This window comes from Gambusia affinis, linkage group LG01 (genome assembly GCF_019740435.1).
Source record: "Gambusia affinis linkage group LG01, SWU_Gaff_1.0, whole genome shotgun sequence".
Taxonomy (NCBI): Eukaryota; Metazoa; Chordata; class Actinopteri; order Cyprinodontiformes; family Poeciliidae; genus Gambusia; species Gambusia affinis.
Genome location: NC_057868.1, coordinates 4,675,803 through 4,689,906, shown reverse-complemented (window position 1 = coordinate 4,689,906; position 14,104 = coordinate 4,675,803). Strand labels below are relative to the sequence as shown.

Below are 14,104 nucleotides of genomic sequence, written 5' to 3'. Positions count from 1 at the left end.
CTACAGTGTGTTGTTTATTTATTTGTTTTATTATATTTTCATTTACATTTCTGATTATCCCATTGAGCTAAACAAATATAATCTTTGCAATTAGCTGCTATGTTTGTTTCTTCTGGTGACATTTCCATTTACCTGTGCTTTGTTCTTCCTTTGTACAACACCCAATCTGAAAGTGTAGTACTCCTTCCAATTCTCAATTTTCCATCAAATTCTATAGAATGATGAGTTTTTTCACATTTTCCATTGCTTTTTCCTTGTCAATAGGACTAAGTTCAAACATTCAATTTGTAAAAGTATTGATATAATAATTTATTTGGTCACTGATGTGTTTTTTTTTTTCCCCCAAGCAGTACATAGCACAATTATTTTCTCAGACAATTATTTCAGGAAAGGTTTATCTTTTATTCTTTAGAGTTACAAATAGAATTTATTGACTGATTCATTCGTTTGGCAAATATCTGCAATAATTATAAACTAGCTTTGAAACCGTCTCTATTGGCAAGAAACACAGTAATTAAAGAAAACAAATCTGGAGGAGAATATTTCTGATGCCAAAACTGCTTAATCTTCTTGTGTTTACATCACATAAGAGGGTGAAGATTGCAGCTTGATCAGAAATTTGAGTCTCCGTGACCGGTCACAGTTTATCCATTTAAATGGCACACAATGAAAACCTTGTATCTTAATCCTGAGTCCAGCAGTCACGGAAGCAGAGTGAATTAAACACTGTCTCACTTTAATGCCGTGGCATAAATAGCCTGAAAGGTTATGTTTCTGTGTTATGCGTCTTCCATCCTGACGCCAGTGAAGCCAGAGTCTCTCAAAGCTGCCATGTAGGCCTCAGGGCCAGTTCTCCCTGGCATCATCACTTAGCTGCTAAAACAGCTACATGGGAATACCTCAGTGTTGTGACAATAAGTCCTCCTAGGGTCAAAATGTATTATTATTATTTTTTTTAAAAGCTGTGTTTAAATTTGACCTTTTTTATGCACCTCAAAAACATAGTGTCTTACCTGGTTTCATTACACGGTGGATTTCTAAGGCTGCTTTCCTGAGGTCGGGCCAAAAGTAGTAGCAGTTGCAGTGAAAAACTTTATCCACACTGTTGTCCTTCAGAGGCATTGCTGAGACATCACAGTGATGGAGGCTCACTTTGCCACTTTCTAAAAAATTTCTTCACGTTCTTTTGGCCATCTGTCATGACAAAAAAATAAAACAATTTGAAGTTCCAAAAGGAAAATATGACCACTCTTTCCACATGTCTAAAATCTATTTCGCCATTGATTAGTATTAAATACAGGGATTGTGGTTTTTCAGACACTTTCTTCATTAAGATAGGGAAGAAACAGATCTATGTAACAGTATGAAAACATCTCACCTGATGCATGTAGTCAGAGTAATCCACTCCTATCATGTGACCTGTAGACGCAGTGAGGAGTTTGGCTGCTAACTCTAGACCCAGACCTGGGCCATGACCAAGCTCCAGCACCGTGTCCCCTGGTTGGACCCCACACAGCTGAACAGCACGCTCCTCAAGAACCTTGTTGCGTGTTTTGAACATCTTGCTGAGCAACCATCCCCCCACAGATCGAGTTGGCCTGCCCAACTGGCTCCCCAATTTTGTAGCCCACATGCCTGGGAAAATTAGACTCCAGAGATTACACTTAGAATATATGTGGAACCTTTTTAATGCAAACTGATGGTAAACAAACAAAGTGGAAAAAACAAACAAATAAAAAACATTGTCACCTTATTAACAAAAAATAATGAGCTCCTGCTCCTGTTATTATGACCAATAAAGAATGGCAAATAATTTCTATAAACACAAAAAATATATTTGCAACAATCATTAAACAATTTGAATTACTTAATTCCAAAGAGTTTTAATACAGTTTTCATTTTCAGATTAAAAAGATTATTCAACATTATTGAATAATCCTCAATAATGCTGAAATATCATCAGTCAACACTTTTTCTTTTAAAGGATAATGAAAGTAATAATAATAAAAAAAACTTAAAGTGGATAATGAAAGTAATAATGAAAAAAAACTTAAAGTGAATATAATTTAACAATATAAATTCACAATAGCTGCAATTCACTGAAAACCCACACATAAATCTGTTGAGTTTGCTTCTGAGATGCAATTTCTGTTCTTTTATCAAATGTTGTTCCACTATGAAAATACCTCTTTGTGAGTTTTTGGTTGTACAAAAATACCTTAAAAGATCTGCAGGAAGATTTGTGTGAGAAAAACCTGTGCTGGAGCTTAAGAAAAACTTTGGCTCCAGCACGTGTGTTGCTATTTCAGTATTAGGATCCTATATAGAATTCCTATTAGAAGTTCAAAATTAGCCAAAAAAAATGTAGCCACTTTATCAAATAAAGTGTTATAATTGTGCATTCATCAACGTGTTACATTACTTACATTAAGTAAATGTGTTTTGTAATAAATGTGTTTTTTCTGATGTGGGCCCCACTTTATTCACAACAATAGCTAAGGGGGATCCTAATAAACAAACAGAATGTACAGCCATTCTGCAGAAATTTTTTTGTCTTTCTTTAGTAATTTCTTATGTCTACTTCTTACTTTTACTTGAGCGAAGATATGTTGAAGTGTCATGTTGAAATGAATCTGTTGAACTCAGTATCTGAGTTGTCTACCACCTTTGTTTACTTCTATCTGAAAAGAGAACTTTGGACCACTGATTTGCCCAGGTTTCAATTCTCCTTCGTCCAGGTTAAATGCCTCTTGTTTTCTTACTTTCGCTTTTCTTAAAAACAGAAGAACTTAGCTGGATGGATGATGCTGCAGCTAGTAACCCTAAAAGACTTGATTTTCTGAGTCTTTTGCTCTCCATCTTTAAAGGGATCGCCTTGAGCAGTGTTCCGTAGGGAGCCCCTTTCATCTTTTTTAAAAATATAATTATTATTTTCCTCAGCCTATTGCAAGTAACATCAACATGGCGGCTGTCGTTTTAAGGCTATGTAATCCAGCCCGTCCCTCTGGTTTTGCCTTAATATATCACTTACTTTCTCTTGCAGAGAGACTCTCTCCACCTCAAGTGTTGGAGGTCTTCCTGTATTGGAAGAGGAGGAGCAAAAGGACGAGCTCTTATTCGTGTTTGGTCGACGCAAGCGCGTCTCCTTTCTCTTCCTTTTCACACCCCCACTGCTTTATCGCCACCCTCGTCCTTCTGCTTTTGCCTTCATCCGTCATTTTCCCAGGAAGTTCCTAGAGATTAAATCTTTTGCCTTCTTTCGACGGAGAAATGGCCTCGGGGCACAGAGATAGTTTACAAAATCAAATGGTTTAAAGGTTTAATACAGTGGCATGTTTTCTTTCAGTCCCTTCCACTAAAGTTATTTTTATCATTTAATACGCAAAAGTACGGGGAAAAACCCTTCACATGTAATATCTAACTATTCGTTTCCTCCATAACCGCCCTGTGGAGCTGCAGTCAGGGTTTTTGGAAAGGTGCGCGTTGCTTTCCACCAATGAGCTTGTTTTGTACACACCCCCTACGGGGATTAGGTTTCTTTCGTTTTCATTTCCCGGAAGGGTCGAATGTGAAAATAGTGCAGTTTGTTTTATTTGTTCATCGACAACATCGTGTTTTCTTTAAGAAATGGAGTTTGGAAAGGTGTGACGTATTGTTATTATTATTATTATTTGAGTTACTCGAGGAGTCAATTTATGAGAAAAATAGTCCCGTTTTTCTGGTGCAAACTAAGAGATTAGGGACATTTACATGGCGAGCGTTTCCCCGTCACCTTTGATCAAGGTAAGTAAAAGTCTCTGGGGCTAAACTTCCAACAATCTTGGTTATTCTCCTAAACTTCAATCAATTTTAATGTTTTATTAAACAGACATAGTCAGTCTTGAACAGCAGCCAATTTATGTTTTATATATATATATATTATTTCTGCACTGCTCTTCTGTTGTTTCCAATATTGTGTGTATGTCCTTAGCAAGAAACCAGTCCTTCAGCCATAATGCATGGGAGGGAGGTCAACCTTCCTCCAACTGTACATCACCCTCCCTCAAATCAACCTCCTTTGGTCAGTCCTAACACTCAGGAGGATCTGTGGCATCTACCTGGAAGACTGAGTGAGACCTATTTTTGACCATCTTAAATGAAATTAATATGTGTTCATTTCTGCCCATAAACAGTTTCGCTCCACCTGTTAAAGTCCGTGTTTTCTTATTAGGAATAAATCCATCTCTGTGGGATAAGGAGGATGTTGCCCACTGGCTCCACTGGGCTCAGAAGGAGTACTCGTTACGCCGACCAGAAAAGGGACACTTTGAAATGAATGGCAGAGCCCTCTGCCTGCTGACAAAAGAAGACTTTAGACGCTGTCCGAGTTCAGGTACAATTTAATCTCTTTTTTTCATGTAACAAAAAAATATATTTCTTTTTAATCTATGGTGGTTTTCCTCAAGGTGACGTTCTTTATGAGATCCTTCAATGTGTAAAGCAACAAAGGAGGAGTGTTGTTTGCCAGTCCCCTAATGTTTCTGCTTTGGCGGCGAATGGACACATTCAGGCTGCAGTCAGCAGCCAGATACCTTCTCAATCTGTCCAAGAGCCACAGTCTCCCATAGTCAGTGGGAGCCCAGGTCAGAACATGGACCTCTGGTCTCTTTTTGTTTTAGCCAAACTAGAAATGTCTTCTGATTTTTTTTTATTTTATTTTTTTTTAGTAAGTGTATTCCACTTAGTAAGTAACATTTAGTAACATTTGCAAATCAAAACCTGTGTAGTGACTTGAAAAATGTTGTACCCCTCTTTAGACTTTTTCACAATTTTGTTTACCTTGCAACCACAAACTTCAGTGTATGTCATCTGGGCTTTATGTGATGGATAAACACAACGTAGTGCAGAATTTTCAAACTCAAATAGTTGCATATCCAAAACACTATGTGTATTCATTAATGAAACTAAAGCTAACACACCATCTTTACTTTGAAACGTAGATGTAGGACAATAATGCTGGGTTGATTTGAGCTGATGCAAACATGTATGAAGATAAACACAGAACCATGTGAGGACAAATCCTATTAAACGTTGAAAAAAAAAAAAAAAAGATGGCAAAAAAAAAATAGATTCAGTAAGGACAACAACCCTAAACATAAAGCAAGACATCCAAGGTAATGGGTTTGAATGACCAAGTAAAAGCTCAGACATATGTTCAACTGGCAAGCCCATTGTTGTTTACAGATGCTCTTCATCCTATATTAGTTGGAACTGTTTTGTAAAGAAGAATGGACAAGAATTTTAGCTGGATGTGCAAAGCTGGGAGAGACATAATATTCCCTAAAAAGGGTAGTGAATACAAATACACATCACACGTATTAGATACTTATTTGGAAAAAAAATAACATTCACCTTTCTTTTCCTCCAAACCTGTGCACTATTTTGCATAAGTTTGCTAGCCAATAAAATCCTTTTTTGGTTCATAGCATGGTGGAATTTGAAAACGCTTGATGCTTAATCAAAGTTTTCCAAAGCACTGTAAAGCTAAATTTGTCCTCCTTATTAGGAGTAATGTGTTCAGCTTGGAATTTCTTCAGTTGTTTTCTGGCATGCGCAGGCAAGAAAAACTAAATCCAAATTACAGCATATAAAAAAAAAAAAAGCGTCTTAAGGAGAATTAGGGTGGCATTTTCCAAACAATAATTTTAGAATTAAGGAGATCCAGCTGTATGATCACACCACACTAAAGTCAAATCAAAATCCAGAAAAGAAACTTAGTAGAAAATTATGCAACATGTATAAAAAAAGAATGCTATGAAGCATTTGCAGAAAGTTGTGAAATCAAGTACATATTATTGTAGAAACATAAACGGTACAGAGAAAGAAGTACTCTAAATTCAGTGTGCTCAGATTCAATATTTGTTTTTGGTTTGGTGCCTATCAAATCAAACTTGTTTATTCTAGAGAGTGTGTTGCCTAAGAGACTTTCTGATCAACATGTCTCAACACACTGAGGCTACGTTCATGCTCTTTCTTGCTGCATTTGTGAAGAGTCAAATCAAATTGCCTTATCTCTGCAACTTTCCCGGCCCTGACCATCACGAGTACCAAGAACCCTTTTTGACTTCTATTTAAGGCTTTTTCCTTCAGCAAGTTATTGACGCATGTGTTGCAAAATGCCTCCAAAGAATGTTACTGTTTTAAATTTTAACTGTAGGGTAGCAGTGAATTTATTTATTTATTACAACTGTTTTGACCATTTTGCTCACAAAGAAAAGTGTTAACTCAAATACGAGTAACTTGTGAGCTGCCTAATTCGTAAAGCTGAACAGTTGAGCCACATGCATTCCTGTTCTTTGACCCAACCACAGCAGGGTGATTTCCATTCTAGGAAGACGGATGTGTGCTAATGGGAGGTAGCTGCATGGATAGTGGTAAAATCTCACAACTCCGTCGTCTTCCTTTTCGTTTTGGCTTTATTCGATGCCTTACAGAGCCCCATGTAAACCGATGAGAAAATATATTTTTACGTTAAACTTTAAATTGATGTTTGATAACTCCTGTTTACATAAAATTTTGAAGTTGTTGCAAGACATTGGTTTTACTTTCTGTTTAGCTTTTCACATTTCCTCATATTTCACTCTGACAGTTTTCCTTGCAGTCACTGCTGCAGCGCCTGCAGCTGTTGCAGCCACTGTGACCAATCAACCTGAGCCCATTTCACCTCTCAGAGAGCGCCCTCCTGTTTTTTACCCTTATTCTGCTCCACTCACTCATAACAGTGAGTATTAAAAAAAAGCAACTATTCCAGAAATACTTGAATTCTCTGTCCTGCTCTATTGACCAAGATGTTTGTTTTATTTCTTTACTTTGCCTCTCTCATAGTTGGTTCAGCCGCTGTGTCTGCTGTACCTCCAAACCAAATTCAATCACTTCCTCTAAAAGAAAGCGTGATACAAGAACCTCTCAACCTATCCAGCCGAGAGAGGCCAAGGAGCCCACTGCACAAAGCCAATGGACGCATACCAGGTACTGTCAACTTGGTTTGAAGATCTGAACAATGATCTTAAGTTGTTTTTGTGGCCTCCAAACGTCTTGGATCTCAATCCATCAATCATACATAGGTCATGGCGAATAATCAAGTCTGATCCATGCAGGCTTCATCTTTGAACGTGCAATCTTTTTGTATCAGATACCACCTCACACATTCAGGGATCCAGTTAAGCCTACAGCCTAAATGTTTATCTTTTGTGTTCTGGGGATATCTACAATGGGTGAAAGAAGCTTAAACAAACATAATTTGTGTTTGGCCAGAGTGCAGACTGCTGTGGGACTACGTGTATCAGTTGCTGTGTGACGATCGTTACCAAGACTACATTCGGTGGGAAGATCCTGACACACATGTATTCAGGGTGGTTGACCCCAATGGACTGGCACGCCTCTGGGGAAACCACAAGGTGAGTCGCCAGATCTTCACCCCATGAGGAAATTGAACAGATTAAGGAAAAGCAGGGCACACAGAACTGTCATATCAAGCAGTGCAGACTTTTTTAGTGGCGTCTTTACTCCATTGACAGAACCGAGACAACATGACCTATGAGAAAATGTCTCGGGCTCTGCGGCACTATTACAAGCTTAACATCATCCAAAAGGAGCGAGGACAAAAACTCCTGTTCAGGTATCTGGTGGTTTAGCTTTTTTCACCATTATGCTATTTTCTCCTCTCAAAAACATAGCAATATCATGCTTACTGTTTTCCCATTGATTCCCTTCAGGTTTCTGAAACTCCCCCAAGACATCAGGAAACACCAAATTGACACATCTGGGTCCCCTGAACATACACCACCTCAGGATGCAGACTTTGCAGACAGCAGTCCTTTGCAGGATCTCAGTGACGATCACTTTGAGGTCTCGCCTGACCGAGCTTCTCCACAGCCTCCCCCAACTGGTGCTCCAGTGGGATAGAGAAGAATAATATGCAACTTTAAATATTCAGGCAGAACAAATAAATGTATATTTATTCATTTTCAAAACAGTTTCGGTTTTGAAAATGATCCATGCTTTCACAGATTGACTTGAATATTCTAGATGTTTTCTGAGATTACTGTATGTGCTGTTCATCATTTTACATGTGAATGAACACTAACATTCAGGTAAAAGGAAATGTGAAAAACATATCTTGATTCATCCATAAAATCATTGTAGCACATATAGGTTTGGTAAACACAATCACAATATGATTTCTGGGTTTGTTTTCACAAGCCATTCCAGTCTGGTATATAAGTGATAACTGAAGCAGGGGCTAACTGTGATCAAACAAAATTTCTGCTGGTTCTGTTGTTTTAATTTTTTATAATGAAGAATTGTTTTTTGTGAGAGTTTTGTATGTTTGCTTTGCTTATGGAAATAAATGTTTCATATGACAGTCAAAATTTCTATTGCTGTTCATAAACATGAAAGTTACCAAAATATAGTGCCTTGAAAAATTATTGACAACACTCAAACTGCTGCCGCCATGTCTTACAATAAGTTGGAAACTATTAGCTTTTCCCCCATATGTAACATTTTGAATGCATCCCAAAAAGTAAAGTTTAGTTGATTACCTGACAGAAGCCTGATGTTTCACTTGTATATTATGGGAAGCTTTAAATATGACTTTCCATGGTTTCTGGAATGACAAAGGTTGACTTCCTAAACTATTAGCGCTCTCAATCTCTGTGGCTTCCCCAGATCCACTATGGGACTTCCATTTGATTCGCTGAGTGAAGTTCTACCAGCTCCAATCAGAGAATGAAGAAGGTCCATTCTTCCTGTCAAGAACGGACATTTCTTGACAAGTTTGCAGTTCAGCCAAAAGTTCTACTTTTGATATTTTCAAAGCTTAGAATAATGTTTTCTAACCTTTGGCTTTATGGAACTTTTCCACAACTTTTATTTATGACCTGTCAAATGTTCTCAAACAAACTCTTGATGCTTTTATAGACTTGGGTTTCAAAATTAAATTAAACACAGGTAAGTGTTTCATAATGAGGTGACTTCTGAATGTAGCAGGTTGCACACGATTTTATGCAGAGATAACAGAATTAAAGGTGTGCATGCCACACTTTAGATTTTCATTCATACCCTTTGCTTTTACCCTTTACAAATTGAAAACATTTCTTGGGGTATGAATACTTTTAGAGGGCATCATATCATACAGCATCGTTTGCTAAAATAAAAATAACAAAATCTGTCTTTGCAGATGGGAAAGAGATCTCCCTTTACACTCTGTTGTTTAGCAGTGTGCCAAACTTGTACCTGCAGGGGATGCTGTGGAGGTGCTTTGGTGAAGCTGCTACCTGGCTCTTTGCTTTCTCTCTCTCTCTCTTTTTTTTTGGTTTGTGTGTGTTTTGTGAAAATTGCAAGTTGTGCTAATGGCCTTTAAATCCACTCAAAGCAAAGAAAAAAAGCTGTTTGAATTTGGCTTGAAAAGAATTAGGAAATTAAGGAAAATCTAAATGAAATAAATACCACAGACATTCCATGTATTCTTGGGTGTGTTTAGCAAAAATAAACTATTGTAGATATCTTTTAAATTCTCTGGTTGGTATCAGTCATAAGCCTATAAGTTTTATGGAACAACATAATAAACTTAAGAACTGAAAGTGCCTCCTGATTTAAACAAGAAGGCCTTGAAACTTTCAAATCACATGGCCATGACCAATACGATGTGTCCAATTGGGATGTATTTAAAAACTCTGCCTGTCTACCCCTCAAACACTTTTGACTGAATGCTTTATAAATGCCTGTTAAAACTTGGTATTTTTCATTTGCTGTTGACTCTCAAATGCTGATTAGATTAATGCTGCTAAATAATTATTAGGTTGTTGACACTTTTCAAGATGCCCCATAGTATCTCCAGCTCTCACTTTCGTGAGGCTCCTTATGATATTTCCTTCTCTGGGTCTGGATTCCTGGCTACCTATCAGCTCGGGGTTGTTCTGTGCTTCCTGCAGTACACACCCTGGATCCTGCAGTCGGCTCCCCACGTCCTCGGTGCATCTGCCGGATCTGTGGTAGCAGCTGCAGTTGTCTGTAAAATCAACCCATGCAAGTGAACTTGTTGATTGTTCTAAATTTACTTTGCTACTTGCGACTACGACTTTAACCTCTGTGTTCTTTCATTTCCCAGCTGCCATTCAGGATGAGCTAATCCTTTTGGCCAAACAGGTGATGGCTGCCCCGCTTGGACCACTGAACCCTTCCGTCAATGTTTTCAAGTGGTTGGAAAGGGTTTTGCGCAAGCACCTTCCTTCGGATGCACACCGTTTTGCAAGTGGTCGCCTTGGTGTTGCTGTGACACGACTGTCAGATGGAAAGCACCTAATCATGTCTGAATTTCAGTCCAAAGAAGATGTAGTGAAAGTAAGTTTGTGCTTGTGCAAAATATTATTTTGTTCTCAAATAATAATATATTATTAACATTAATAATAATAGTGGTATACCACAATCTATTTAATGGTTTATTGTGGAAATCCTTAAATAAATTGCATTACAGTGCATATATTGCATTCTGTCTTTATAATGTGTCCATGTGATGTGTCTATTTACACTGTATAGGAAGACACTTAAGCTAACTACCAACATACCCTCATGTTTTAACTGTCTGATATCCAATCACACTTTAAAAGTGATTTTTACGACATCAAATGTTTATTTTATCATCTAATTCAAAATTGCCAAAATCATTTCTATTTGCTAGTAGTTAATAAGGATGAGAATTTTTTTTTTAGAAAAACTTGTCATTTTTCTTTTCAGAGTCAGAACTTAATCCTTTTTTGTGTTTCCTCTGGCAACAGAATATTTAGGCTTGTTCATGTCTGAATGTCTGACGCCTGAAGGTTGTTCAGGCGTCAGACAACCTACAACCTCCAGCCTTCCTTCGTTGTAGGTTGGCACCATTACACATGATGATGTAAAACAGTTCTCCATGATTATGTAAAACAGTTTTCCATGATGGTGTAAAACAGTTTTACATCATCATGTGTAATGGTGCTGTTGTTTGTTGTCTAACAGTTACTTGTTGTGTGTTTTCTCTAGGCTATCCTGTGTAGCTGTTTTGTCCCTGGATATTGTGGCTTTCTGCCACCAGCCTTCAACGGAGTGGTGAGCATTTCAGAAGAACTCACAAACTAATTCCAGGGGTTCGGTAAGTCACAAGGTTTTTATGTTTCAACAGCACTACATTGATGGTGGCTTGAGTGGAATCCAGCCCTTCCTCTCTGAGCTGTCCAGTCACACACTAACTATTTGCCCATTCTCTGGAGAAGCTGATATATGTCCAGCTGATCCTCCTTGTATGATGGACCTGGTAACTCCTGGAGCTCTTATTAAGCTCAACATGGCTAACACCTTCAGAATCATCAATTCTCTTTACCCTGTGACTTTAGAGGTAAGAGGCTGTATTGGACTTTTTCTTTTTCCAATGTCTATCTGAGGGAGATGTTTCTCTGCTGGACTGTTTCCTTCATCAACATTCCCTGGATGACTTTTGGCAGAGCTGGATTTGTACGACCAGCTTCCTTGGTGTGGGTTAAATGTCTGGAATGATCTGCATAAATAAGATGTGAATTGTGACAGGGGTGGACATGTGTATGTGTTTATATAAAACAGTTACTGAAAATAAAAAGTTAAAAAAAAAAAAGTTTTATTTTTTGCATTGCTAATGTGTTATACAGTAGTCTTATTGAATGATATTAGAAAAGTTCAGTAGCCAGAAATCTTAGTTGTCTCTGTTTTTTTCTAATGAATTGTCAACAATTTTTTTCAATTACCCCACTGTAGCAAACAATAATATAATGCTGGGCAATAATCACATTATCCTAACATCCTAACACAACTGCAAAAAATGTTTCATTTCCACAAAATCCACTCTTTGCACATAATTAAAATGCTTATACATTTCATTACATTTCCTAAGACGTAGGAAGATCTAATTAGGATTTATTTTTTTCTTATAAGTTATTATGTTGAAATACTACCTATGTCTTTTAACTTAGTAACTTGGCTTAGCTACATTATTGACAAGGTATCAATTTAGTATAAAACACAAAATGGCCAAAAATATTACATTACTTAGTAGTATTTACATTATTGATATTACAAAATTAGTTTTGACACCCCATTCTCACATTTGTGTCAAGCTAAATTCCCTTAATTCAAAACAGTTCAAAACCCCTATGTATCTAAACCTAGTAACTATGTTATATAAACATTCATTGTTTTTAAAAGAGAGATTTAACTTGGTTTTGGTCTTTGAATACATATACAACTACTGACACATGGATTACATGTTGCCCTATGGTTACACTGTTTGTTTACCCTTGTAGGCTGTAGAGCAAGCCTACAGTTTTGGCTACAAAGATGCCACCAACTTCCTTCAGAGCAATGGTGAGTCAAGTTAAAAATTAAATGCTTTAAGTTTACAAACTGTTTGATTTCTGCATGAGAGAAAAATCATTGATGTATTTATTTTCTTTTCTAGATGTTGCTCTTGCTAAGATAGGGGTGAGTGTATCCCACTGGTTCTCAAATGGTAACTCCACCAATCCAAAGACATCCAAGGTGGAGGAGCAGAAGATGAACGGAGGGGAACAAACCGACCCGAAAACAGTTTTCAAAGAACACCGATCCATGCAAATGTTCAGCTCCACCGTGCAAGAACCCAGAGAAGATCCTCTTCACCATTTTTACTTAATGAAGAATGGTAAGGTTGTCACTAAGCACAGACAATCATCTTTTTGATTAATGTTGAAATTTACTGAATTGTTTAGCCAAACAAGAGTGATCTGTAAACCATAGGGTGGTAATCTAAAATCACAAGTTACATCTTTAGTTTTTTAAAAATTGAGATCAGTTGATTTATTCCATTAACTGTGTTCTTTTACCTTTCAGTTTTGATGGGGAATGTGACAACTTACCTGAGTATGCTTGGGTTACCAGTGAGGATCTTCTCTCATCTGCTTCTACCTCTCGTGGTCTCATTCTATGCTGTGCTCCAAAGTAGACAAGGGTAATTAATACACTAAAGGCAACACAATTTTTTCAAATCTGATCTGATGTGAAAGTAGAAATTACCCTTTGTTAAACAAGGAATTGTGGTACATGGTGATCTACCATATTTTTGGGGGATTGTTCAGATTCATAAGTCACCACCAGGGCTAATTAATGCCAGAGCTGATAAATAAAACTATACATTAAAGGAACCCGTCAAGCTAAAAGACCTGAACTAGGATCACATCATGCATGGAGTTTTGGGTAAATATTCTATGGACGCAGGAGACAAAAGTGGAACTTTTTGAAAGGTGTGCAAGCATCCTTTGACATAGAACGAACGCGTTCACTTAGTGATCTATGTTCACAGGTCACAGTGACACAGGGATTAATGTCTTTAAGCTTTTATATTTGTATATTACAAGCTGAATTATGATGTCTTTGGTAAAGCAATGAATGTGACTGTAAAGAGGAAGCATTTGTTTTTACAGCACTGTCTTTTTGGGTAAGGCAGATATATATGTTGACACAATTTAACCATAAATATGTATTTTATTCTTTCACTTAGACTGAAGAAGCTGCTTAAAGAAGTCCCTGAGTTTCTTGTTTGGAATTGGTATTTCATGGGACATTGTGGGCTTTTCTTCCTGAACATTTTCATCTGTAGCCTCAAGAAAGTAATAAAAGACCGGTAAGATGTTCTTCACCTCAACCTGGAAATGTTGTTACATGCTTTGATATGGAGATATTCATTTTACCATGAACTCAAGCTTTCCATTTAATTATAGCAACTCAATTCTGACTTGATTTGACTGAAATGAACTGACTTTGTGTTTTAGGTTAACGCAGATCTTCTTGCTGCTGCACTGGCTAAAGGTTTACAAACAGCACAAAGCCATGTGAGAGGAGCAGGATCTATTACTTTCTGACATACCTTTTGATTTCAAAAGAAATCAGCTGCAGGAACATCTGAAAAATGATGAGTCTCTTTATCTCAGGTTCTTAGAACCACAGAAAAACAGTGTACATGACTTGCACAATTGGCAGAAATGTAAAGATACAATATTATTTTGTGTAGGACGTTAGAGCTGCT

The 14,104-nt window shown here is 37.3% G+C and overlaps 2 protein-coding genes and 1 pseudogene across 3 annotated transcripts; 2 read left to right on the top strand and 1 right to left on the bottom strand.

The window, feature by feature from the left end:
* Positions 1-324: 324 nt before the first annotated feature.
* On the bottom strand, positions 325-3,167 carry LOC122828158 (annotated as a pseudogene).
* Positions 3,168-3,189: 22 nt separating this feature from the next.
* LOC122828036 (transcription factor ETV7-like) lies at positions 3,190-8,510 on the top strand. 2 transcript variants are annotated; one of them, XM_044111219.1, is made up of 9 exons: positions 3,190-3,783; positions 3,971-4,109; positions 4,211-4,372; positions 4,446-4,622; positions 6,629-6,760; positions 6,865-7,008; positions 7,294-7,436; positions 7,557-7,657; positions 7,755-8,509. In XM_044111219.1, exons 1-9 carry the CDS (start codon positions 3,751-3,753, stop codon positions 7,942-7,944), a joined length of 1,221 nt encoding a protein of 406 aa, XP_043967154.1. In that variant the 5' UTR covers positions 3,190-3,750; the 3' UTR covers positions 7,945-8,509. The 2 variants fall into 2 exon arrangements, with proteins under 2 accessions (XP_043967154.1, XP_043967164.1); XM_044111229.1 differs by having other exon boundaries at positions 3,645-3,783; positions 6,641-6,760; positions 7,755-8,510.
* Positions 8,511-9,769: 1,259 nt separating this feature from the next.
* LOC122828025 (patatin-like phospholipase domain-containing protein 2) lies at positions 9,770-14,050 on the top strand. Its single transcript, XM_044111210.1, has 9 exons — positions 9,770-10,068; positions 10,151-10,383; positions 11,059-11,124; positions 11,198-11,410; positions 12,348-12,408; positions 12,503-12,724; positions 12,913-13,030; positions 13,580-13,702; positions 13,851-14,050. The coding sequence occupies exons 1-9, from the start codon at positions 9,861-9,863 to the stop codon at positions 13,912-13,914; spliced, it is 1,308 nt and encodes a 435-aa protein (XP_043967145.1). The 5' UTR covers positions 9,770-9,860; the 3' UTR covers positions 13,915-14,050.
* Positions 14,051-14,104: the final 54 nt, after the last annotated feature.

What these genes read in the sequence shown, in the direction of transcription:
- LOC122828036 (XM_044111219.1), top strand. Translation starts at nt 3,751, where the DNA reads ATGGCGAGCGTTTCCCCGTCACCTTTGATCAAG. An exon ending in TAGACGCTGTCCGAGTTCAG is followed by an intron (nt 4,373 to 4,445) that starts GTACAATTTAAT and finishes GTTTTCCTCAAG; the next exon opens with GTGACGTTCTTTATGAGATC. An exon ending in AGCCAATGGACGCATACCAG is followed by an intron (nt 7,009 to 7,293) that starts GTACTGTCAACT and finishes GTGTTTGGCCAG; the next exon opens with AGTGCAGACTGCTGTGGGAC.
- LOC122828025 (XM_044111210.1), top strand. Translation starts at nt 9,861, where the DNA reads ATGCCCCATAGTATCTCCAGCTCTCACTTTCGTGAGGCTCCTTATGAT. An exon ending in CCAAAGAAGATGTAGTGAAA is followed by an intron (nt 10,384 to 11,058) that starts GTAAGTTTGTGC and finishes TGTTTTCTCTAG; the next exon opens with GCTATCCTGTGTAGCTGTTT. An exon ending in GTGCTCCAAAGTAGACAAGG is followed by an intron (nt 13,031 to 13,579) that starts GTAATTAATACA and finishes TCTTTCACTTAG; the next exon opens with ACTGAAGAAGCTGCTTAAAG.